The sequence below is a fragment of the Cucurbita pepo genome, chromosome 10 (assembly GCF_057944985.1).
Source record: "Cucurbita pepo subsp. pepo isolate OVF chromosome 10, ASM5794498v1, whole genome shotgun sequence".
Lineage (NCBI taxonomy): Eukaryota > Viridiplantae > Streptophyta > Magnoliopsida > Cucurbitales > Cucurbitaceae > Cucurbita > Cucurbita pepo.
The window spans coordinates 4906192-4933007 of record NC_141807.1 but is presented as its reverse complement, the minus strand read 5'-3'; the positions used below and the strand labels follow the sequence as shown (position 1 = coordinate 4933007).

Genomic DNA, 26816 nt, shown 5'->3' with positions numbered 1-26816 from the left:
TTCATTTTTATTTCTTGTAATTGAAGAGAGTGAATAGTTTTAATGGAAAAAAATCAATTTTAAGTGAAAATAATGATTAATCAATTATAAATGGTAAAAATTAATTTAATTATGATAATTTAGTGTTTGAATTGATTTTTTCTTGCTAAAACGACACCGTTTTGAGTTGGCCGGTTCAAAAGCTCTGCCCACAATGAAATGGACCGTCTTAAGCGGTTGGTCCACTTTCATTAAAAACTCTGACGATTGAGTCCTTTTGTCTTTATATTTTAGAGTTCGGCTAAATAAATCACTTTTAAAAAACATTTTTCTGTTTTTATTTTAAATATTTTTAATTTTCATCATTTTCAATAAAAAAAAAAAATCTTTATTTGGTAAGTTTTTTTGTTTTTTTTCTCCTTTTATTCTAGTAACGCCAAAATAGTTATTATTTATTCAATTATTTTTATTTAAAAAATGGATAAAATTCAAACAAATATTTTTTAAAAGAAAATTGCGTTGGTACTTTAGTAAAAAAAAATTAAAATATTAAAGGGAAATTTTAAAATCAACTATATAATAGGAATATTCTATTATTTTAGCATAATTTTAATTATATAAAAAATAAAAAAGTGAAAAGATTCTTTTATTTTTGGATTCCCAATAAATGTCTCAACGTCTCTATAACCAGAAAAAGACATATTGAAACGTTGATTAAAATTAATTTATTTATTCTCTTAAAATTTTGTGATAAATAGAAAATTGAAAAGAAAAAAAAAAGTCACAAACGCCTGAAAATCAGGCATGGAGACCTTGTATTTTTTTAAAAATAATTATTTAAAAATACATTTAATTGGTTATTTATAATAATAAAATAAAACTTTTTAAAGCATAAGAAGAAGATGAAGTATGCTAAAGTGTAACATTCCATAGTAATGGAAAATGGGCCCTTAGAATTTCACCTTTTTCCACTATGGAAGGCACAAAAAAAAAACCCAATTTTCTTTATTTATTTATTTTTTCTTCCCACATAAATAAAAAAAATTGGTCTTTTTGTGAAGGAAAAAACAAAATAAAAAATAATAATTGGGTTTAAAATAATTATAATCTTGATATAAGAAATTTTTAAAAATATAAATATAAATGAAAACTAACTACCATGGTTTTTTTTATTTATAAATAATTGATAATTTTTTAGTTAGAATATTATTTTTTTATTTTGTTGGGATTGAAAAAATAGATTATTCGTTTGAAAAAGTATAATAAAAATAATAAAAATTGGAATGGTTGGATATTTTGGTGGGTGGAGAATGAAAGTGGTCACTTATGGAGTGTGGGCCATACAGCCCATATCGAACTTTGACTTCCACCACTTCAATACATTATATTATTTATTATTTGATTAAATTTCTAAGTTTTAAATATTAATTTAATGTCTCAATATTACAAAAAAAAAACAAAAATTTAAAATTTGTCATTTTTTTTCGGATACTGTTTAAACTCAATAAATGTATTGAATATATAATTTAATTTTGTATTTAATATAAATATTTGTATTCAATAAATATATGGGATACCGTTTGAACTAAAGTTTTTTTTAGAGGTCAAATCTCATATTTTATAGTCTAAAATCTAGGTAAATATCTATTTTTTTTTCAATTATATATATATATATAGAGAGAGGTGTATATGTTAATATATTGAATTATGCTCAAAATATTTACTAATTTGAGCACAAATAAATATAAAATATTTTGTAACCTCACAGATATCGATGAAGAAAAACAGGCTTAGCCCAATACCATTTTGGTTTGGGCTAAGTCTGTTCCGCGAGCCCAAGTGGTTTGGGCTAAGTCTGTTCCGCGAGCCCAAGTGGTTTGGGCTATGTCTGTTCCGCGAGCCCAAGTGGTTTGGGCTAAGTCTGTTCCGCGAGCCCAAGTGGTTTGGGCTAAGTCTGTTCCGCGAGCCCAAGTGGTTTGGGCTAAGTCTGTTCCGCGAGCCCAAGTGGTTTGGGCTTTGATGCTGATCTGTCCAACGACCCATATCCATATCCTCAGCTACATCCAAGGAAGACCCATACCTTTTACTCATCATTCAAAATTCTCCTTTAGGCATGTTTAGTTTTAAGAATATTTATGAGTTTAGTCGAGTCGGGTTTAGATATTTTTTTAGACAAGATCTCGTGGTTTCATGTATATCTTTTCAAATTCTGTAACTTTTTTAAATAGCCAATCCAATTCAAACATAAAATATTTGAGTTGGGATTGTTGGGACGGCTCGTATTGTTCGAATCATTTATTTTAATTTTTTGTTTTAATAAAACTAAAATGTTGATAAGTAAAACATATATTTATTTATTTTCAAACACTTAATTAAGATTTGCAACTCAGTTTCCATATATATGATGAAATAGTTTCTATTTGACTAATTTAGGAATGATCCTCGATTTATAAGCAAAAGAATATATTTTCATTGGTATGAAGCCTTTTGGGAAGCCCAAAGCAAAGACAGGAGAGCGCTCAAAGTGAACAAAGAGTCGTGCCCTAAACTTAGCCATGACAATAAAATCCTCTAATATCGATGTACTTTGTTCAAGGACTCCAGCGAAAGGAGTCAAGTCTCGATTAAGGAGAAGTTGTTCGAGAGCTCTATAAGCTTCAAAGGAGGCTTATAATGGAACTTTTGAGAAATTCCAAAATAAAGCCAGGAGAAAAATAAAATAAATTTATACGGTAGAATTAGTAGAATTTATAAATCAACCAAATTTATAAAATTTTATTTATTTATTTTTTAAATATTTAATATATATGGAGAAATTTGGTGGTGGATGAAATATGAAAAAGAAATTCAAATACAACTTTATTTATTTATTCATTATAATTTCGATTTTTCAGAAAAATGGAAGCCTTTACATTGAATGGACCACGGGAATTTAAATAACCATCAACTTCATTATCTTTTTATTTTGGGGCCATTGAAACTTTCTAATTTTAGAAAGTTTTTTGAGGAGAAAAGTGAACGAATTCCTGGGATAGTGACACGTGTCAAATTTTTTCCTTTATATTTTCAATGTTTATATCTCTAAATACATCGTCTCCAATTTTATTCCAAGGAAAAAGATAGTTTCTTTAATGTATTTATGATTTATTCTAAAATAAATAAATAATTAATTATCGTTTTAATCCTTAAATTTCATTTCTTAGTTTCTAATTTTTTATTTAACTTTCAAATTCATATTGTGAATGTTTTAAATTAAACTTTCAATTTAAACAATTCATTAAACTCATAATTTAATTATTATTTTTTAAATAATTCATACCAAATATATATATATATATATATATATATATATATATATATATATATATATATATATATATATATATATATATATGCGTTCATATTTGTTTAATTTCAATTAATTAAGCCAATATGGAAACATTAACGAGCAATTGAAGCTTCAAATGCTTACATTTTTCTAGAATTAATAATTTGATTTATAAAAATAAATGTGAAACAAAGAAATGCATGCATTTCTTTGAATGGAATGTTAGGTGAGAATTGAAAATGCATCAATTTCCTAACCAATCCCTAAAATTACTTAAATAGAAAGAGTGAAATTTTATTTTCCACGTGTAATTTAGCTACATATAGGTTACCACTAAATTCAAACCAAATAATGAAAGGCAGCCACCAATTTTCTTTTCAATAAAAAATAAATTATTTAGGGAAAAAATTAACAAGCTTTCCATGTCTATTACCTTAATGAAAATAATTCAAATTAAAAAAGAATAAAGAAATAAAATAATATGACGTGGCATATGCTGATTGGTTAAATAGAAACTATCTTCATTGCACGTTCATGTAGTTGAAAATTAAAAGAATTAAAAGTTTGGAAACTAATTAATTTATATTTGGGTTTTAAGTTAAGATAAATGATTATTCGTTATTTATTTGATATGAAATTTCAAACATTGACTTTTGGATTTTACTAAGATCCTACAAAATAATAATAATAACAATAATAATAATGATAAAATAAAAGAGGAAAATAATCGAACTATCTCTTTAATTGAAAATTCCTAAAATTTCCAATTCATTTGCTTTTAGTTTAATGCAGGTCAACGATCTAATGAATAAAATAATAATAATAAAAGCGGCAAGTATTTTTTAGAGAAAATAAAATTTTAAAAAGCAACAACAAACAAACAAATATGAATCCCACTTCTAAAAGTCAACTCTTCTCTCTCTCTCTCTCTCTCCTCCTCTTTCTCTCTCATTAACAATTTCTGAGCTATCAAACTTCTTTCGGTTTGAGGCGCACGATCTCTCTCTCACATTGAGAGAGAGAGTATTATGCAATGATCAATCAAATCAAACAGCAGAGAATATAAATTCTCTTTTTTTTTTTTTTTTTGTTTTCTTTTTTCATATGGGTAATCATATTGGGAAGATTGGCCACTGCTTCGCCGGCGCCGGCGATATTTCCAGTCGTTATGGTCCTGCCGACATAATCTCCGACCCCCACGACGGCGGTTTTGGCCACTCCTTTTACTATCTCCCACCCGACCCACAAACCCTCCCCTCCTTCAAAGCTTTCCCCGATGATTACATCTCTCCAGCGACCATTTTCCGGTCGATTTCCGGCGCCTCTGTAAGCGCCAACGTCTCAACGCCGCTGTCCACGTCTCTGGTCGATCTCTATCCTTATAGCACCACTTTGACCGGGCCGCTGCTTTTGATTGCTCGAATTCCTTTGCCTCTGTGCCGCTACAGCCGGTGCCACGCCACTCGATGTCGGGAAATTTCGGTGGATTCCCTTCTTCGGGTCCAATGGAGAGAGGGTTCTTATCCGGACCCTTGGCCGCCCGGAGCATCGAATCGGGCCCGATAGATCGAGTGGTTTACTCCGGCTCGATTGAGAAGGGCGGCGGACCTGAGAAATTGCAGAGAAGCGTCTCTAACGGCGGCGTTGGAGATAGACAACCGAAATCGAAAAGAAGTCTCATTCGGATTCTGAAGAGAGCCATATCCAAAACCATTTCTCGAAACCAGAAGGCTGCGAGTTCATACAAACATAATGAGAATGCAGCTCAGACTCAAAGCAGTGTTCATTTGAGCAGCCACGCCAGTTTGGCGCAGGAAGACGATGGCGATTACTTTGTCGGTTGTCAGGGCGTACAGTGGGCACAGGGGAAGGCCGGTGAGGATAGAGTTCACGTGGTGATATCGGAGGATAATGGTTGGGTTTTTGTCGGAGTTTATGATGGATTCAACGGCCCTGATGCTCCTGATTACTTACTCGCTAATCTCTACACTGCCGTTCTCAAAGAGCTCAAGGGTTTGATATGGAATGATAAGTTCGATTCAACTGCTACCACGTCTTCCATGAACTCATCCAACTCTGCTTCAATTGAGGAAGACGATCATGGAACAACCCACATAAAAACTCAGGCTAATGTTCATCAACCTACAGAGAACTTTTCGGCAGAAAATAGGACGAGACAGCTGATGAAGAAGGGCGATCAGGATCCAAAGAATTGGAAATGGGAAAGGGAAAGGGAAAGCATAGGATTAGATCACCACAACATATGGGATGAATCAACAACAATCAATCATTCTGAGGTGTTGAATGCTCTGTCTGAAGCATTGAAAAAAACAGAGGAATCATATCTGCAGAATGCAGACAAGATGGCCACAAGAAATCCTGAGCTAGCTCTAATGGGTTCTTGTGTTTTGGTTATGTTAATGAGAGGAGAAGATGTGTACCTGATGAATGTAGGAGACAGCCGTGCAATTGTAGCGCAGCAACTCGAACCATACAGAGACTTGGAGAGAATCAATGAAGGAACACTACGGGTATTAGAATCCCCTGAAAGATTAACAGCCTTGGCTTCCCATCAGCTTACAATGGACCACAGCACGTACACAGAAGAGGTAATGTTCTTGTCAATATCACTCATCTTCCACAAAACACTGCATTTAGATTACATGCATTTATGAGAGAAAACTTGAATATCATCAGGAAGTTCAGAGGATCAAGAATGCTCATCCTGACGACCCTTCCGCAATTATGAATGACAGGGTGAAAGGTTATTTGAAAATCACACGGGCGTTTGGAGCTGGCTTTCTGAAACAGGTCTTTCCACATTTCCAAACCTTGTAGTCTGCTAGAATGTAAGACAAATATGGTACTGATGAAATGAGTGTTTTGCAGCCAAAGTGGAATAATGCATTGCTAGAGATGTTCAGAATAGACTATGTGGGAAATTCACCTTACATCACCTGTGATCCAACTCTGTGCCATTATAAACTCAGCCCAACCGACAGATTCTTGATATTGTCGTCTGATGGACTCTATCAATACTTTACAAATGAAGAAGCTGTTGCTCAAGTAGAGTCCTTCATTGCATCTTTCACTGAAGGAGATCCTGCTCAAAATCTCATTGAAGAAGTATTGTTCCGAGCAGCTAAAAAATATGGTAAGAAACAAGAAAGGAAGATAAAAGAAAAGAAACAAATACAGCATATATGTTATTTACTTACTGATGTGATTTGGAAAACATGCAGGAATGGCCTTCCATGAGCTGCTTGATATCCCACAAGGGGAGCGGCGGAAGTACCACGACGACGTTTCAGTGATCATCATTTCATTAGAAGGAAGAATTTGGCATTGGTTGATGTAAATAGAGATACTAGCCAATAGAAATCAAAGATAACAACAGTAGGTGGGCCAAATAATTCTGCCATTTATTTCATTGATTCTTCTTCTTCAACCTTCAACACAGAGAGTGTAGAGTTGTTCAGCTTCCTCTTGCCTGTCTTCCACCCCAAATTGTTCGTGCGTGCGTGTGTGTGTGTGTTGCAACTTGCATCCAATACAAATACATTCCAAAGCAGAACTGTTTGGAAAATTTCAGCAATTTTGTTTAGCAGACTTAAGAAGTTTCTTCTCTAGGAGTCTTGACTTCCTACCAACCCACCCACCCAAAATAAACAATCAATCATTTACATTTACTCTACTAAATTTTATTTTGAATTTGAGCTTGTTGGTGGAAATGGAGCTGGGGATCAAAATTTTATGTCCCACTCCCAATAAAAGAAAAGAAAGACAAAGTAATCAGCCTTTGAATCCTCTTCCTCCACCCACTCAACCCCTCTTCGAAATGGAAATCTTGGTCAGACTACACAAAGCATCCATCACAGCTGAGTTATTCGTTATTTGGTTACCATGCAATTAATCATAATTAAAATAGCTTGATACATTTTAGCTATTTATTAGTTATAAATCTATTCTAATATTTAGTCAATGGTTTAGAAATTTCTAAAGTGAGACTTTGTAGAGATAGACTTGTGAAGACTTTAGTTAGGGTGATAGGTTACCACTAGTACATATAAGAAAATTTTCTCTCTGAACCATGTAAATCGTTGTCACTTTGTATATTTCTGTTCGTGGGCGTGTAATTACGATCGATTTTGCTTCTACTTCTACAACAACAGGAAAAATATCAGACCTTGTGTGAAGCCCGCCTATGATGGGTCTGTTACTGTCATAAATCCTTTGGAAAGGAGCACCAGTACATTTATTTGGACTTTTACCTCCGATGGTTATTGATCATGTAGGTGGATCTCCAGTTTGAATTCCACCGAAAAAAAGTAAGCGATTGTAAGACAAAAGACTTTGCCATAAAATAAAATAAAGGATAGTGGATGCAAATTCGTTTTCAAAATAATCAGAGCATTCAAACCCCACTTGCACATTTATGGCTGACACGGAGCACGTAAGAATCTAATAACATCAAGGGCTACAAAGAATGATAATACAGATCTAGTTACTAGAAAATGATGCAAATTAGTTGAACGGAGAATATGAATGGAACAAGCTTCAGAAAATGATGGTACGGCTCGAGTAAAGACAATGGCATGAAACAAAGAAGCAACGTGGGCAAGTGAAAGATAGTACCTTCAGAAGATTTAGGTTCCATGTATTATCATTACCACGAAGTTCTGCCAAAAGTCCTAGCGATGCTACCTTGATGATAGACAAATAATTGTTATTTATTCCTCGCAGGGACAATTGAGTACTTAAAAAATTAGAAAACAAGAAGCAAATATTTCACTATTCCATACTGGATAGCCTGTAAGCTGAATAAGGATACAAATCAGGACAATAATCCAGAATAGGAGCCAACACTTCTAGTTGAAAGAATCATAGAATAGAGAGATAAGAACATACAGTCCAGGAGGATTTGAAGTCTTCGGGTCCCAACTTCGGAAGTTCCCACTGCAGCATTTCTGAGCTTAAGGTACATGAAATATCTCGTCCTTAAACATCAGTCAGGATCAATATTTCAGCTAATTTTACTAAGAAAATGCAACTGAGAACGAACAAACTCCAAATTTAAAAAATTCGAAACGAATATGACGAAAAACATACCATGTTCGGATCGGAAACAATGCGGTAAACGAGAATGGAGATAGGAACCACCCACAAACTCTTGATGGCGGCTACGGCGATTCAGATTCTTGGCGAGATGAACAATCTACATCTTTCTGAATCAGGGCAACAAAATGGATAATATTAAGAATCTGAATTTGAAGTCATCGCTAAGCTAGGGTTCAGGTTCGGCTCAAGAATGAAGACCGAATTGAAATTTGGGATAATGGACATGCGCGCTGCCGTTTACGCGGGAAACATATGGCAGGCGATGATTCCACCTCCGCTGCCATCAGCTCCGTATTTTTTTAGCCCCGATCCTGACCCAATTCAAATCAATAAAAGTTGACAATCCTCTCAAAAGAAAAATGAGGCCAAATTATTGCATATAGCCATATTCATAAATTAGTTAAAACTTAAAAACATCTTTGAAGAAGGATAAATTATTCAAAATTTCCTCACTGGTCACCATATTCAGAAGAATAAAAAATGAAAATAACACAATAGACTTGGCACCAAAGGGATTATAAGTGATAACTGAATGATTGACAAAAAGTCCAGCTATCACTCCTTCCATTAAAGGTTGACGACCATACATTATGACAAGACAAGATACAAAAAGAAGGAATAAAAATGGAAAAATGGAGTTGAACGAAAGAGGGAATATCAAGCAGCAATTTCTTTCTCACGTAAAACGGTACCGAACTTGACATGTGTTTGCTCGTGATTAGAAGCATTTCCTGTGGACAATTGAGGGGCCAGACTCATCATACTCAGCCTTAGCAATCCACATCTGCATAGAAGCAAGCCAAATATTTAAGTTAGAGACCCTACATCAAACATAATGTGCATTGTGATGAGAAGGAAAACGCCTTGAAATAAACTCACCTGCTGGAAAGTGCTCAAGGACGCCAAGATGGAACCTCCAATCCACACACTGTACTTCCTTTCAGGCGGCGCAACCACCTTAATCTTCATGCTGCTCGGGGCCAACGCTGTGATCTCCTTGCTCATTCTATCAGCAATTCCAGGGAACATGGTTGAACCACCACTGAGCACAATGTTTCCATACAAATCTTTCCTGATGTCAACATCACATTTCATGATGGAATTGTATGTTGTCTCATGAATACCAGCAGCTTCCATTCCGATCATGGATGGCTGGAAAAGGACTTCCGGGCATCGGAAACGCTCAGCGCCGATGGTAATCACCTGACCATCTGGCAATTCATAACTCTTCTCAACTGAAGAGCTCGTCTTAGAGGTTTCTAATTCTTGCTCAAAGTCAAGGGCAATGTACGCCAACTTTTCCTTCATATCCCTCACAATTTCACGCTCAGCTGAAGTGGTGAATGAATAACCACGCTCCGTCAAAATTTTCATGAGGGCGTCAGTCAGGTCACGGCCAGCAAGATCAATACGAAGGATAGCATGCGGAAGTGCATATCCCTCGTAGATGGGGACTGTGTGACTGACACCATCTCCAGAATCTAGCACAATGCCTACAACAAAGCAGAATAACTTCACGAGGCAGGCTCAATAAACATAATCTCTCAATTCGCCTACTTTTCATCAGCAAAAAGTACATAAGTAACTTTTCAGAAGATAGTGACATATGTTCTATTTTAAACACCAATAAGAAAGCTTACCAGTTGTACGACCACTGGCATAAAGGGAAAGAACAGCTTGAATGGCTACGTACATAGCTGGTGCATTGAAAGTCTCAAACATAATCTGGGTCATCTTCTCACGGTTAGCTTTGGGATTGAGTGGTGCCTCAGTTAGAAGAATTGGATGTTCTTCTGGAGCGACACGAAGTTCATTGTAGAAAGTGTGATGCCAAATCTTCTCCATGTCATCCCAGTTGCTGACAATTCCGTGCTCAATAGGGTACTTGAGAGTCAAAATACCACGCTTGGACTGAGCCTCATCCCCAACATAAGCATCTTTCTGCCCCATTCCAACCATAACACCTGTATGGCGAGGGCGACCAACAATGCTAGGGAAGACAGCCCTTGGAGCATCATCCCCAGCAAACCCAGCCTGATAAACAACAGGAAAATTACAATTTAAGATTTCTGTTGAATAGAACGAGGATCACAACTAGACGTTTAGAATGAAATTTTTTATTTAACGCATCGATTCATGAGCATTGTATTTACAAATTTTAAAATAAAATAAAAATTTTCAGAAAATTTGATCCTCAACTGAAGGTAAAATTCCATCACCTTAACCATTCCTGTTCCATTATCACAGACAAGAGGCTGGATGTCCTCGTTCTCAGCCATCTTTTATATTGTCTGCAAAAGAATTTTAGATTGCATCAAACGTATATAAAAGAAAAGGTGAATGTGGAATGGTTCTTTCAGAGATAGGAAGAAAGCAATATGCTAAGATCCCCAAACTTATATTTAAGGAAAATAATCGGTCTACAAATTCATCAATCATGATAGCCGTATGCAACAACAAAATTTTGAAAGGTCAGAATTCCACAATCCACCTAAGATCCTTGACATACAACATATCTGAGAAATTTGAAAGCTGCAACTTATGGGAACTCGAGAGACTCGAATAAACATACACTATTACAATAACGCAAGGAAATAAAATGACCCTTTCTGATATTCAAAAAACGACTTAATCATAAGTAAAATATCTAATGTCTATCCTCTGCTACGTGCAGAATACGGCAGATCATGACCTGATCGGTACTGCACAGTCATTTCAGAAAACTCACACTCTGATTGCAAAAACATCCAGGCAAGTAATACGCCACAATGATTAAATTCTAAGAAGCTGCATTTTGATTATTGATATACGAGAAACTAGTCGTTGTGCTACTGAAGTATTACTCGAAATAATCTAAATAATCTTTCTATGCAGCAAGGCCAGTTCAATAGAAATCAAATTATTAACAAATAAATAAGAAGGAAAAATAAAACTCCAGAAGAATCAAGCTCCAATCAATATCCGTTCAGTAGAGCCAACAAAACAAGAATGCGAAGAACATCAATCAAACAGTCATATCTAAAGCTACAACATCCAAAAAGCAACCAAAGCATTGCGTCAACTCCAAAGAAAGCAGCAAATCATAGAGCAGGAGGAAATGCCGATCGTTTGGAAAGAAATTCGAGAATCGAAATCAGTACATTATGATGAACATGTAGAAACAAGCATTCATCGAACAATCAGAGTGAAAATTTTGCAGTACCTTTTTTCGAAACCGTTGAAATCGAAAGCGTTTTCGCTCGAAGATGATTTCTTAGCTAGCAGCTACCCGCCTCCCGAGGAGTTTATTTTTACAAAAATCGCAGATAGAAAAAAAAAAAAAAAAAAAAAAAAAAAAAAAAAAAAAAACGGAAAACGGACGATGCAAAAAGACGAAGTCGACGAAAAATAAAAATAAAATGGGAAATAGGAAAAGAAGCTCTGCCCGAAATGAAATGCGACTCAAATGCACCTCAAATTCGGTCTCATTCTGACCGATCCTTGGTCCAGAATCCGATATAACCACTGGATCTACGGCCCACATGACGCGTCAATTTGATCTGGGTCGCCGGTGGATCCAGCTGTCGTTCTCTCTCTGGGACCAAAATAACCCTCCACTAATATGTTATTTAAACGAAAATGAAAATTGGATAATTAATTTAGATATGTTTAAAAATATTCCTAAATTTTATATTTTATTTTTAAAAAAAAATTCTAAACTTTGAAAATTTTGAGAAATAACTTTAAATTTTCAAAAAAAAAAAAAAAAGTCTAAAAAAAATATTTTTACGAATAGAAACGATTAATATTTTATTTAAAAATTTTCATTAAATGCTTTTTAAAAATTTCTATTTATTTATTTTTTTTAGTTTAAGGACATTTTAGAAATTTCGTTTGATTCTTTTATTTATTTCTTTATTTCTTTAATGAAATTAGAGGAATTTAAATTATGACCTTTAACCATTGCTAATTATACAAAAGAAAAAAAAAACATGCTTATGCTTATTATTGAAAATCCTCGTACACTGAATATATCAAAACTGTCACACAAACATACGCTTTATTAATAAATGACTTTTGAAAAAAAAAAAAAAACATTTATGATATAAAAAGAAAAGGACAAGATATATGTTTTTTTTTTTAATTTAATTTTAGAATTTTTCAGATTCTTTTTTATTAATTAAATTTACAAAGTTGGAAAATAATACATTTTTAATAATACACACATGGCCATAAAGTTATTAACCTTTTTTTATAACTCATTTGAATCTTTCTCTATGTTTGAGTTATAATATTAAAACCACATAGTTATGCATTAAAAGAAGATAAAAGGTTATAATAAATTCATTATTATTTTAAATCTAAATTTTAAATATTATATTACCATAAATATAATATGTTGACATGGAAAGACCATAAATAAAAATTAATTTAAAAAATAAAAAGTGTAATATTTTGAAAAGTAAGGTTTTACTATTTAAAAAAATGATTAACTATTTTCCTTTTTTATATTTATAAATATATTAATAGAAAAGGTAAGAAAATATATGGGGAAGGTCGACAGGTGGAGTGATAATTGCAACACGTGGAACATGATGGTTGGAGATGGGGAGGCAGCATCACAAAATCATATGAATCACTTCCACCAATTTTAAATTAACATATTAATACTTTATTTATTTTTAAACCCATAAAATTTCTCTTTTAAAAAAAATCCTTTTAAACTCGTTTTTTATATTATATAAATTAATTTTCATAATTTAGACTTGAATTATAAAGTTGGAATTTAAATGAAATGAAATGAAATTCAATTCCCAAATCCTTCGGATTCCAATAATTAATTCACTCAAATTAATGGGTGTATTCAAGTACTGAAAACATTTTATAGGATAAGAATTGAATCTCAAATTTCATAGGATTCCAAATACAATAAATGAGAGAAATATTATTATTACTGTCACATTTAGGTCTTTTAATATGTTAAATAAATTATAAATGGTCCTCCGCTACTAGTCCTTCCTTCATAGTCCTCATGTACTTTGAGTGATGGAATTAACAAATATATCAAATGACATTTATTTTCAAATTAGAAATCATAAAATCATCCGTTCACGACTTAAAAATATATGAATATTAATAATAATTTGTAACACTAAAAAATGCTAGATCATATCTGAATGAAAGTAATTACGAGAATAATAACTCTAAAAAATGTTTTAAAAAAATGAAAATTACTATTTATATCAATAAAATAGAGGTTTGGTAATTTAATTCATAATAATAAAAGAAAATAAAACACGAGATTCCCAACATTCACACGTGCGAAGGAGGAGGGAGAGAGAGAAAATTGAAAGTAGAAAGCGTTAGCTAGAAGGTGAGGGAAGGCGAAGGATCCAATGCTTTCATTAAAGCTTTCGTTTCTCCCCTTCTGCATTTCCACCTTCAGTTGAATGAAACCGTTTTCTCTCTCTACCCTGACAAAATCACACCTCCATTATTATTTATTCTTCTTCCCCATTCTCTAAGCTACCAACAACCTCCATTTTCATCATCAAATCCCCTTCTCCTTTCTCCATCAATCGTCATCATGGCCTCAGGATTCCAAGAAATCTCCCCCCTCACGCACCCTCGCATTTCCTTCACCACCATTACTACGCCACAATCCTTCCGCGTCAATTTGAACGACGCCACGAACCAGATCGATTTCATTTTCGCTCTAAACGATGATCCTCCACTCGCTTCCGATTCCGTTTCTCTCGATCGTTCCGCTCCACCAGACTCGATCTCCGACGACGACGACGGTTTCAGAACGCCGACGTCTTCCGATCATAAGATTCCGGTGGTTCAACAGTGTCCGCCGGCTCCTACACGACCGAAGCCGATCTCCTGCTCCAGAACCTTGCCGAGAACTTCAGGTGTTCGTAGAGGTTTTCGTGTGTATATCTCAGACGAAATCGCGGACTCGATCTTCTGCTCCGATTTGCTGCACCAGAAGACTAAGAAAGCTCGGAAGAACGGTAATGGCGGTGAATGAAATGAAATTGTTAGTTTCTCTTTATTAATTAATCAACTGTCGATTTCTCCTGTGAGGAAAATCATCCGAAGATCCAAAACTCCGACGAATAGGAGACCAGGCACGAACAAAATCCATGAATATCTGTGAAGTTCCACGTTTTCTTTTTGATGTATATCTGCCTAGTTATGAACGCCTTTTTGCTCCTCAACGAAGAAATTGGATATTCCACATGGTTTCTATAGTCAATTTGTGATCCTAGATTTTGATCTTTTCATACTTTATAATTTATTAGCTTAGAGTTTATAAGATAACGAATCATTTTATTTCTTGTTTCATTTTAAATTTGATATGAATGAACCAATTTCTGATAGCTGATTTAATTTCATTTGTATATTAACTTTATAATTATTTTGTAAAACTTTATCATAAATTTTTTTAATTAAAAGTTTGACATTTGTGGTAAAAAAAAATATATTAAGTTTGGTACCAAGTAGCTTTATTTTGGGTAAGAATTATTATACCCAATAGCTTTTAATTTAGTTTTGAATGAGAATAATAATGATATTAAATTAATTATGGGGATGCCATAGGTAGATATGATTGAGTTAAAGAGATTGTTAAAAGTATGTTGGGGTTTAGTATATTTTAGTAAAAGATGCATCTTTGGTCCTCTAATCATTTAATCACATTTCCATTTGAAGAATAAGAATCTCAAAATATGATTGATTTGATTGATTTAGAATGGAATGTGTATTCAAATTTTAAATAAAATGAAAAAGAATATATAATTATTTTTGTATGAATAAAAATTATTTTATTATGTGTTAGATCGATAATATAATTGATTTTGATATTAATTTTATGAAAGGAAGAATAATTTTATTTCTTATAAAAGAAATCAAATTTAATGGAGCCTTTTGAAACAATACATTATCATATGTTTATTATTATTTCATGTTTGTAGGTGCAAAGAATAATTCCTTAATAATAAATGAGTTACCATTTAGGTTTATAAATTTTAAGTTATTTATTTTTAATGAAAAAAGCGTCTTTTAAAATATAATTTATATGAGTCAATTTATAGATTTATATTTCAATGAAAAAGTTATATATTTATTTTTTAAAAATATATATGTTTATAAATAAAGGAAAAAAAAAAAACAAATTCCAAGTCCATTCCAACCCGGCTTACAATAAATTTAATTAGATCAAATTAAAAAATATATATATTTAAACGTAATTATATAAATACTTTTATTTATAGCTTATAAAGTTTACTAACCTTAATATATATATTTTTTTATTAAGATATTAATAAGGGAGTACATGAATTAGTTTAGAAAAATATTTTGGACCAACCTAAAATTTCGAGTTCCCCACTGTTCGTTCCTCCTTCAGTTGAATTGGTGGCTCCACAAATGTTCGCTCCTCCTTCAGTTGAATTGGTGGCTCCACAAATGTTCGCTTCTCCTTCAGTTGAATTGGTGGCTCCCCAGTTGTTCGCTCCTCCTTCAGTTGAATTGACTCCCCAGCTGATTAAATTGGTGATGAACGATCCAAGTTTACAATCCAACCCAACTCAATACTCTATTTTCGAGTTGAGTTGGAATGAGTTATTGGGTTGTACTCTAAAAAAAAATATATATTTAAAAAATCATACTTGTGTTAAAAACTGAAATATCATAAAATTCAAATACCAAACTTTTATTATTCAAAACACTTCACTAACATCAATTATAAACGTCAAATGTTCATAGTCTTCATAATAAACTAAAGAGTATGATAGGGTACAGTTGTAATTATATTTTCGAGTTCCAACCAAAATTTTCAATTTTTCAAAAATTCAACCGAACCCAAATCAAAAAGTAAAAAAATCTAACTTAACCTAACTTTTAAAATTTTTAAATTGGACAATATAAGTTGATCGAGTTCTCGATTCATATTAAGTTCGTGTCGAATCTTTTAAAATTCAATAATGTGGGGGTGGGAAATGGGCTCTCCAACCTCTCTTATCCACTAAATAATACTAATAAAAGTAAAAACAACAACAATTTTAATACAAGATGGGCCGAGAGCTTATAAGTCCAAGAAAAATATGGGCCAAAATCCAACCTATTTCAGCCCATATTAATATCATTATTATATTAAAATGTAGATTTTAAATAATTTCACATAAATTCCTTAATTAATAATTAATTATCATTTTTTAAAAAACTCAAAATAAAAAATAAATATGTTTAAAAATGTAAAGTATATAGATGCTAAATATGGATAATAAGAAAATTAAAAAAACAAAGGAAGAAAATGAAAAAAGGAAGGGCTCTAATAAATACCGTTGACCGTTTCTTTTTCCTCCAAAAGAAATTGTACGGTAAATGAACCCTTGATTTCCTCTCTTCCACTTTTCTTCCTATTTCCTTATTAAAAAGAAAATTAAAAAAAAATACTTTTTAAATATAAAAAAAAAAAAGCAATAATAAAAGAATGAGAAAGAAAGAAATAAATAAATAATGAAAAAGTAAATAAAAGTCAAATACCAGTAGAAGAATTTTCTCCTTCCTCCTTCCTCCTTCGTCCTTCGCTTCCTCCGTCCTCCTTCCTCCTTCCTCCTCCAAGTTCATTCACGCTGGCGTCCAAAATGGAGCGCAAGAAGACGATGACGATGAACTGGGCTGGACTGCAGGATGACGACGACGACGACCGGTTTTTCGAGTCCATTGAGAGAACGTCGTGCGCCATGCCGGAGGATTTGGCTTCCTCTTCTGACGACGACGATTTCGAAGACAGTAGAATGTCATTCGCCTCTGTCGTCTCCACCAAACACCACGAGGATTTCAGAGCCTTTGCGGTGGCTACACCGATGAAGCCAGAATATGACATTTGGATGGCGGCACCGGGATCGATTACGGAACGTCGCAAGCGATTGCTCGAAGGAATGGGCCTGAATAGTGGCAAACAATTTCAGAGGATTCAGAGCAAAGAACTCCAGAGGGAGGTTTCGAGGAAATTACTTGAGGACGTTCAAGTTTGTCAGCCAGAAATCGTCGAATCTCCTGATGTGGACCAGAAGCAAGACGCATCGCAAACGCCATTACCGATCGTGCTTGTACGTTCGCGATCTGATGGAGATATTGACACATTCTCGTTTACCAAGAGACGGAAAGACGAACTAATTGGAAATGTCTCGAAGCAGCGCCTCACGAGAACTTACTCAATGATAATGGCGTCCAGTGCTCGGATGTGTAATTATCCTGAGTCGATCAGAGTTGCGGCGAACGAATGTGGACAAACGATTAGGCATGGTGCGACGCTGTCGACGGTGATCTCAAACAACAGATTCGGCTCATTTTTTCTGATCAAGAATCTGGATACGGGAAATGAATTCATCGTGAATGGATACGACCAAGACGGAATGTGGAATCGTCTCAGCGATATTCAGACGGGGAAGCAGCTTACGATGGAGGAATTCGAGAAATGCGTTGGATATTCATCGGTAGTGAAGGAAATGATGCGAAGAGGGAACGGATTCTTCGGCGATAAGAAGCTCAACATGAATTCGTTATCGAAGAGCTTGAGAATGAGTAAGAGAAGAGGAGCGGCTCTATTGAAGAACATCAAGGGCTCAATGACAGGTTTAATGGGGGAAAAGGAACTTTCTCAAGCGCTAGATTCAAAACCTAGCAAGAACGCATCATCGACTAATTCTCCCCCTTCATCCTCCTCTACGGCGGCGCCGTCGTCGTCAGAGTGGGTAAAAGTGAGACAGAGCGGCAGATCGTACAAGGAGCTTTCGGCGCTGCATTTCTGTCAGGAAATTCAAGCGCATGAGGGCTCAATTTGGACGTTGAAATTCAGTTGCGATGCCAAATTGTTAGCGAGTGGAGGTGAGGATCGAATAATCCATGTATGGGAAGTGCAAGAATGCGAAGTAATGTCGATGAAACCAAACGAAGAGGGAAGCCTTACGCCGCTCCACCCAGCTTTCTGTCCCTCACCTGATAGGACTGCAACAGGAGATGCTTCTCCATTGCCATCCGATAAGAGGAAGAAAGGAAAGGGGCTTTCTGGAAGCAGGAAAGGCAATGTGATTCCTGATTATGTTCATGTTCCCGAATCTGTTTTCTCCCTTTCCGATAAACCAATCTGCTCTTTGAGTGGTCATCTTGACGATATTCTTGATCTCTCTTGGTCTTCTAATTCTCAGGTCAGCTTCATACATTTTTCTTAATTCATATTTGGTTTCTCAAATAATCTAAAATCCCCAATGTTGGTGATGGAATTTTAGCTCCTGCTTTCATCTTCAATGGACAAAACTGTAAGGCTGTGGGACATGGAAACCAAAAGCTGTTTAAAGATGTTCGCCCACAACGATTATGGTTAGACTCTTTCAGTAATCATACATGTTTTTTGTTTTTAGTTATGGAAAAAGAATATAATTATTGTTATTGTACAGTGACCTGCATACAGTTCAACCCGATGGATGATAACCAGTTCATCAGTGGATCACTTGATGCAAAGGTGAGGATATGGAACATCCCTGATCGATATGTCGTGGATTGGACTGATCTTCACGAAATGGTCACTGCCGCTTGCTATACACCCGATGCCCAGGTTACTCTCCTCCTCAACTTTATTTCTCCATTGCATTTAATCATTACATTCTATCAAAATGGGCTAATTATAAATTTAATTCATTAGTTCTTAAATTTTAAGAATTATTAGATACAAAATTAAATATACACCAAAGTTAAATTTGTACCGAATAATGAAATTAAATTTGTTGAGATACATGCAAAAATTGGTATGGAATAATGAAATTAAATTTGTTGAGATACATACAAAATTTGCAAAGATAGAAAGTTCTAGTAAAATTGAAAATTTAGAGATTTATTAAATAGGTTTGAAAATTTAAAAACCAAAATACAAATCTCAAAATAATAATATATTTATTTTAAGTATCCACTGTGTTATTTATTTATTTATTTATTTATTTATTTATTTTTCAAACATGATCTGTGCTGCAATGACATTTTATTTTATGAAAAAGAAATTTCAATAGAAGTTTTTTTTTTTTTTCTTTTCATAAAATTAGAGAGAAAAGTAGAGTCATGTATGAAAAAAAAATCTTATATTTCTTTTTTTCATTTTAAGGAGAAAATAGGGGTTAAAATTTTCTTCTCAAAGTCTCTTGAAATTTAATTATAATAATGGTTTCTTAAATTTGTAAGGATAGTTTCAGTTGGTATATTAACGTTAAGAGTATTTTGTGAACAAAATTCTTACCATTTTTATTCCAAAGCTCACAAGGATATTTCTTTAAACTATTTTAAAGTTGAAGTGCATTAATAAATTTTAAAAAAATTGAACTTATTTTTTTATGGTAGAAATAACCAAATCATTAAAATTGTCACGTTCGAAGTAACTGTACAGGGATGGCTAAAAGAAATACATTAAATTATTATTATAAACTTAAGTTGTAAGATTAAATCAGTACTTGAATTTTGAAAAAAAATCAAAATGTTTTCTAATGTTTGATGTTGAGTAGTTCATGTGCTCAGGTAAGAGCAACATAGATTCAACTTGGTCAAATTTGAAAATTTAAGTGGGTTGTTTTTATTTATATAAATAAGTGTGTGTATACTTCATGAATGATGTATATAGATATTTATGGCACATTATGTATACATACATGTATATATTTCTTTCCATCGTCACATATGCAGTTATTATTGTAGACAATTTTCCCCCTTTCTTTTGAGCATATTCGTCTTGGTGAATAATGTTAGATGTACAGTCCGCCTAAATCATGCTTATGCTTCTGCAGGGTGCCATAATAGGTTCACATAAGGGGATTTGCCGAACGTACACCATAGAGGGTATAGATATTAAATTCCAATCGATTAACTATAACGATAACGATAATAATGATAATTGATTTTGTTCTGAGTTAACTTACCAGTATTATTTGGAGTATAGATTCCAAGTTAGAACAAAAGCACCAGATTGATGTGCAAAGCAAAAAGAAGGCCCAAGGAAAAAAGATCACTGGTTTCCAAGTAATTATGCCTATCTTCTTCTACCCTCCATTTATTATTTGCTACACTAACTAAATTAATGCTGCAATAACTTGGTACCTGAACAGTTTGTTCCAGGGAGCCCCACTGAAGTGCTGGTTACCTCTGCTGATTCTCGAATTCGAATCTTGGAAGGCACCGAAATTACTCAAAGATTCAGAGGTAAGATAACTCTTGGATGGAAATTACTCAAAGTTCATCTTAAAATGGCCTGTTTACCATAGAACTGATATTGTTGGATATTAGGCTTCCGAAACACGAACAGCCAACTTACAGCATCGTTCAGTCAAGATGGGAAATATGTGATATGTGCAAGTGAAGATTCTCAAGTTTTTGTGTGGAGAAGAGAGGAGCCACGAAATTCAAATTCTGGAAAGAAAAGTTTGATAGCAACTAGAGGTTATGAACACTTCCCTTGTAAAGATGTTTCTGTAGCAATTGCATGGCCTGGCATGATGAACAGCGAGCCTCCGTTGTCGCAAATGAACTCGAAAAGAAATTCTAAACGCTGCCCATCGCAGTCAGCTTCAGCCTGCAGCTCACCAACTCGAGAAGAAGGCAGCTCGGTTGGAAATAGTAAGAAACAGCTGCCACCTCTACCAAAGAAAAACAACAATGCTGCAGATAATAATAGTGCCTCAACAACTCCTCCAGATGAGGAGCCACAGCAGCCAGCTCAGGTGACTCGCTCAGATTCCAAAACTGGCGAATCGCTCACTCCATCACCTTCCATCAGGTCAGGCGATTCGCCTTCTATTTCTTCTTCTGCTATAAACAGCTCTTCGTCTTCCTCCTGGCCTTCCTCTTGGTCTTGGTTTGATGTCGGTAATAGCCATGGACATCATGCCATCCCAGCCACCGCATGGGGATTGGTCATTGTGACTGCTGGGCTGGGAGGTGAAATAAGAGCCTATCAAAATTTTGGACTGCCACGTAGGATTGGACGACAGACCAATTTCTGGCCGACAGCCTAGAAGAGTAAATTGATTGGTGACCAAACAAATTCCCATGGCGATCTCCATAGGATTGGGAATTTGGTTCTAGTTTTACCATATACAACTCTTCCAGTGAACTCAGTATACTAGGATGGAGTTCTCTGATACATATATAGGGCTAAAATACAAGCTGCCGGGAGGTTTGTTTCAAAGGGCTAAAGCTGCTGTATTTGTAGATTGTTAAATACAGCAAATATGAACTTCAGAAAGTATAGTAAATGTACCCTACCTGCCAACAATTTTTGGCATTCAACGTTATTACATTATGTTTTTTTTGTACTAGAATGCTTATAACTATGGATAAATTCAGGCCATTCAGTCTTATAATATCCTAGGCCGCACAACAGGTTTATCGAGAATTGAGGATGTTTATACAGGATTCGGCAGATGGATAGAAGAACAATGTTTGTCGAAAGAAACACGTTGGCTAACTAAAAACTTTGTGTTTATAAGTAAACTAATTTATTTTGGAAAAACAAAATACAAAACGATGAAAATTTATCCTCAAAACGGACAATATCATATTATTGTGTTAATACAATCCTAAAGTATGAAAATCGAGTTAAAAGTGACTCCAAAGGTAAGACAAAATGAATACGTTGTTCGGGAGCTCCAAATGTCTTAGAAAAGTTTGTGGTCTAGTACTTTGTTTGAAGGCTCCAAAGGCCATAGAAAAGCGTTTGTGGTATAGTACTTTGTTCGAGAACTCCAAAAGCCTTAGAAAAGCGTTTGTGCTATAGCAATTGTGGTTGTGCATCCTAAATTTTAACGTTCTCGAAATCATCGAGATTAAATTGGTAATTATTAAAATATTTTTTTTTTAAATATCTATTTTCTCTAGGAAAAAAGTCAAAATCATTTAAAAATATTTTAAATTGGGGCAAAAATTATTGAAAGTTAGGATAATTAAAGGACCAAAAAGTGTTTTTTAAAAAAACATTTATGACATGTGATTTAGTTTGAGTTTGGTTATCTAAACAAAATATCTAATGTAGTTGGGATTAATTATTAAAAAATGTAGAATAAAAAACAATATTTCCCACATTTTCGCTTTTATGACATGTCACATGACACGACAACAACTTTATTTTATTTATTTATTTTTAATAATTATGATGTGACAACTACTAAATATAGCATTTAATATAATATATATATATATAATAGAACTTAGATTAAATATCATGGCAGTTAAATCTCAGTTGATTAATGCCTTTCTATATGAATAGGGAAAAATGATCAGATTAAACCTTCCAAAAGTGGCTATGATTGAATCAATGAGCAAAGCCTTATTAGAACTCAAGAACATAAGTACTCAGACAAGCATTCATGACCTACGAAGAAAACGACGACGACAGATTCGATCACCTACGAAGCGTCCCGTGCTTCACAGGCATTCAAGTAGATTTTTGTAGATATAGTGAACATAACCATTGCTGTTCTTCCATATCCAAGATTCTTATATCAACTCGATAATCAGCTTAGCCCGAACAAGATCCTGAGCTGAAGATGCCAACTTAGAAACTCTTATCGACCTCCTCGTCACATTCAACCGGAAACCTTCCTGTACTTTGGCCACCAATCTTCCCTAATGACCCCAAAGCAGATAAGCTCTTGAAGCTACTGCTCCCCTCACTGAAATTCGACTTTTTCGATCGTCTTTGTTTCGATGAACTAATCTCAGACTCTGCGTTATCAGTCACCTTGATCTTGGCCACGAGTAGTTGCGTAATGCTGCCTCGACAAAAAGGGCAAAGCGGGGCAGTAGGACTATTGCTCGAGATATTTGGCTTCTTGTAACAGCATAACGCTAGCGTGCAAGGCGCACACATTTGATGACCACAAGGATGGACCTCTAAAGTGCAGACATGTTCAAAGCATATGCAGCATAACTCGACATTGCAACCCTGTTCGAAAATTTCCACAAGCGAATATAAGAATCGGAGTACGTGCAGTTTGAGACAACTATATCATATCTTTACATCGCGCTATAGTTTAGTCAACTATAGCATAACTCGATGTTTCATTCTGTGTTTTTCATGTTTTCGGGTATATGGATATTACCTGACCTAAATATAATATAGCTAAGATCGATATTACCTCGGATTCTGCGTCATCCAACTCAACATCAGATTGTAAAGGAGATGGAGGTGAGCAGGAAATCTGCTGCAATATGGCCTTCTCTCTCTCCATGTTTGCTTCCACCAAGGCCCTCTCTAACAGAGCTTTTGCTTCTTGATTTAGCTCATTGATGAACTTCAGTTTTGATGGCCAAACAAGAGGTTCTGCTGCTGAAGGATTCAGCAAGGCGGCGCATGCCCGATTCTTGCGCTTCATAGCGACCGTGTAGGGTATTCTCCTGCAATCAAGCATTGACAGTTAAATTTTCAAAGAAATTGTGACTGAATGTGAGCAGCAACTTGCCAGGATGCTGTTGTCCTAGAAGGTTAAGGTTATTGAGTATTTATAATCATTTGATTCACAAGTTTATGATTTCAAACCAAGTAGATTCTTCTTCATAATGAAAAATCTCTTGAAGTTTTCGGATGAATCGAGGCATCGAAGTGTGTAGCCAAAGTTGTGGGCTTTAGAAGTTTGAGGTCTTTTTGTAGTTTGGATTTGTGTAGCTCATGGGATTGTGTGAGCCCGCGTCGGTTGAAGAGGAGAACGTTATAAGGGTGTGGAAACCTCTTCCTAGTAGGCGCGTTTTAAAACCTTGAGGCTGACTGCGATACATAACAGGCCAAAGCGGATAATATCTGTTAGCGGTGGACATGGGTTGTTACAAATGATATCAGAGCCAAGGACGCTGGCCCCCAAGGAGGGGATTGTGAGATCTCACATTGGTTGGAGAGGGGAACAAAACATTCCTTATAAGAGTGTGGAAACCTCTCCCTAGTAGACACATTTTAAAACCGTGAGGCTGACGACGATACGTAACGGGCCAAAGCGGACAATATCTATTAGTGGTGGGCTTGAGTTGTTACAAATAGTATCAAAGCCAAACACCGGGCAGTGTGCTAACGAGAACATTGAGCCCCCAAGGGGGGTGGATTGTGAGATCCCACATTGGTTGAAGAGGGGGAACAAATCATTCATTATAAAGGTGTGGAAACCTCTCCCTACTAGACACGTTTTAAAACCGTGAGGTTGACGGCAAAACGTAACGGGCCAAAGCAGACAATATCTATTAGCAATGAACTGGGGTTGTTACAAATTATCGGCTCCTCCGATGGTTTGAACTATTTACTCACATACTAGTGAAGGCTTAGTTTCACAACGTCAAACTATACAAGCCTAACCCGTGGGTCGAACGCCTTAGAACTTGGAAAAAAAGCTCAACAATTGAGGGATACAAATTAACAAATAGGCAAGTCAACATCACAGTATAGCTGCAAAAAAAGATTGATCAATTCATAGAACTTGCTAAACCTTACCCAGCTGCATCCACTTGTAATCTTTCTGCTCCTCCCGCGAGCAATTCCCGAACACATTCTAAAGAACCACTCCGAGCAGCCAGATGAAGAGGCGAACTCCCCGGATAGCTGCAGCAAATCAATGTACCTCTCTTGATTTTAATGAAACATGAGCTAATACAAATACAAATACAATCTACATCACAATCTGCTTAGATATATACCCATAACCACAAGTTAAAGCACAAACAAGAGCTCCATTTGCCAAAAGGATCTGAGCGCACCGTGGCTGTCTACGTCGCGCAGCTATATGCAATGGCGTAGCACCACCTCCATCTCGAATGTTCACGTATCTGAGAAATCCCCTGCCAACGACATCGACTTCAAGGTAAGTAAACCATCAAAATACAGAAGATCAAGATCTGAGGCAATGGGAAACTGACCAAGTGGCTGCTACTGGATCTGAATGAGCAGCAGAAATTATAGCTTCTAAGCAATCTGAGTGGCCATAATAAGCAGCATAATGCAAACAGGTTCGTCGGTTTAGAGAATCAAACATCAGAATCTATTGAGATCATAAGAACAACACATTGTTAATGATTACTTTGTAATTGAATTAAGCATACACCAAGAACATTCAATAAATCATACAAATTGGGACACAAACGTTTGCTCCTGCTTCAATAAGTCTCTGCACACATGATATCTTCCCATTCATTGTAGCCAGCATTAATGGGGTCTAGCTCAATCATAAACAAGATCAAGAACATGTTCAAAGATTATATCTAATTTCAGTGATGAAAGCGCAAATTGATTCATTGGAAAACCAAAACAAGAAGTACACATGAAATCATTACCTGTTTATTGCAATTCAACACATCAGGATTCACACTCCGTTCTAAGAGCATAGAAAGAATCTGATTAGACAGCAAAAACCCATCAGATACAAATGTTAGTGATTCACCAAACGAGAAAAAAAAAAAAAAACGGTAAGAATCGCGACCCACCTCGATCTGACCATAAGCAGCTGCGATGTGCAGAGCAGACATCTTCATACGAGGAGTGGTCTGTTCCAAGACAGTTGGATCGGTCCTTACCATAGCATCAACGAGCTCCAAATCCCCATTCTGCACAGCTCGGAACAGGCCATTTTCAAAGCGTTCGCCGCAGCTCGGGCCCTGACCCATCACCTCCCGGCCGGATTCAGCCGTCAGCACATGGAGATGTGCCCAGCAACTGATTCACGCGCCACCACGTGTGGTGGTTTGCCGGAGTCGTTTTGCTGGTGGATTGGGCGTTGTTGTTGCTGCTGCTTCTAAACGCTGATTGTGAAAGGGAAATTTCTTCGGAAGAAAATCGTGGGGAGTGGGCCTTCTTCGACTGCTTGGCTTGACCCTTTTGTGTGAAATTTATGACTATCGATCGCGGAATTTGACCCCTTCTGGCGTGAATACGAGTGCTGTTTCTTTTGGTTATTTTATTGAAGCAAAAAGAACACAGATTTTAAGTCCATTGTTGGATCGATCGGTTGGTGACCTCAAACTTTTACGGCGACAAGTTTTCAAATGCATATAATACTCATTCATTTCTTAAAATTTTAATAGATATTATTTTTCTAGCCAAGTTTTCGTGTTGGTCTGGGATCTCACAATCCACTCCCTTTGCACACCCCAACATCTATTGGGGAGAGGTTTCCAACGATGTGGCTTCTCACCATACACTCCCCTAGAGAGCTCAACAAGAGGTTTCCCACACTCTTAAGGAATGTTTTCATTATGCTCTCCAACTAATGTAAGATCTCACAATCTATTCCTTTAGGTGGCTAACGTACTTGTTGTCACATAACCCAGTGACTGGCTAATATTAGTAACAGCCCAAGTCCACCATTAGTAGATATTGTTCGTTTTAACC

General features: G+C 35.3%; 3 protein-coding genes and 1 pseudogene across 11 annotated transcripts; 2 read left to right on the top strand and 2 right to left on the bottom strand.

Moving 5' to 3' along the window:
• Positions 1-4352: 4352 nt before the first annotated feature.
• LOC111803632 (putative protein phosphatase 2C 23) lies at positions 4353-7018 on the top strand (annotated as a pseudogene). Its single transcript, XR_015422598.1, has 4 exons — positions 4353-5916; positions 6005-6118; positions 6197-6461; positions 6550-7018. The product of XR_015422598.1 is annotated as a putative protein phosphatase 2C 23 (transcript).
• Positions 6622-11760, bottom strand: LOC111803633 (actin). Of its 6 annotated transcripts, none has more exons than XR_002816407.2 (9): positions 11628-11760; positions 10645-10716; positions 10066-10459; positions 9305-9918; positions 9123-9209; positions 8417-8736; positions 8216-8304; positions 7943-8011; positions 6622-6756 (listed from the first exon to the last, which is right to left on the bottom strand). XR_002816407.2 is itself a non-coding variant. In XM_023688137.2 (5 exons), the coding sequence occupies exons 2-5, from the start codon at positions 10702-10704 to the stop codon at positions 9144-9146; spliced, it is 1134 nt and encodes a 377-aa protein (XP_023543905.1). In that variant the 5' UTR covers positions 10705-10716; positions 11628-11760; the 3' UTR covers positions 8926-9143. The 6 variants fall into 6 exon arrangements, 1 of the variants encoding a protein (XP_023543905.1); XR_002816408.2 differs by having other exon boundaries at positions 7943-8007; XR_002816405.2 differs by having other exon boundaries at positions 6739-6881.
• A 5232-nt stretch (positions 11761-16992) lies between these two features.
• LOC111803275 (uncharacterized) lies at positions 16993-21766 on the top strand. The gene is made up of 7 exons (XM_023687604.2): positions 16993-18624; positions 18706-18796; positions 18874-19031; positions 20245-20296; positions 20397-20476; positions 20563-20656; positions 20741-21766. Exons 1-7 carry the CDS (start codon positions 17059-17061, stop codon positions 21466-21468), a joined length of 2769 nt encoding a protein of 922 aa, XP_023543372.2. The 5' UTR covers positions 16993-17058; the 3' UTR covers positions 21469-21766.
• An 893-nt stretch (positions 21767-22659) lies between these two features.
• LOC111804151 (putative E3 ubiquitin-protein ligase XBAT31) lies at positions 22660-26365 on the bottom strand. 3 transcript variants are annotated; one of them, XM_023688857.2, is made up of 8 exons: positions 25913-26363; positions 25763-25822; positions 25573-25644; positions 25349-25470; positions 25130-25270; positions 24927-25034; positions 23590-23848; positions 22660-23396 (listed from the first exon to the last, which is right to left on the bottom strand). In XM_023688857.2, the coding sequence occupies exons 1-8, from the start codon at positions 26090-26092 to the stop codon at positions 23007-23009; spliced, it is 1332 nt and encodes a 443-aa protein (XP_023544625.2). In that variant the 5' UTR covers positions 26093-26363; the 3' UTR covers positions 22660-23006. The 3 variants fall into 3 exon arrangements, with proteins under 3 accessions (XP_023544625.2, XP_023544627.2, XP_023544626.2); XM_023688859.2 differs by having other exon boundaries at positions 25557-25644; positions 25913-25995; XM_023688858.2 differs by lacking the exon at positions 25573-25644 and having other exon boundaries at positions 25913-26365.
• Positions 26366-26816: the final 451 nt, after the last annotated feature.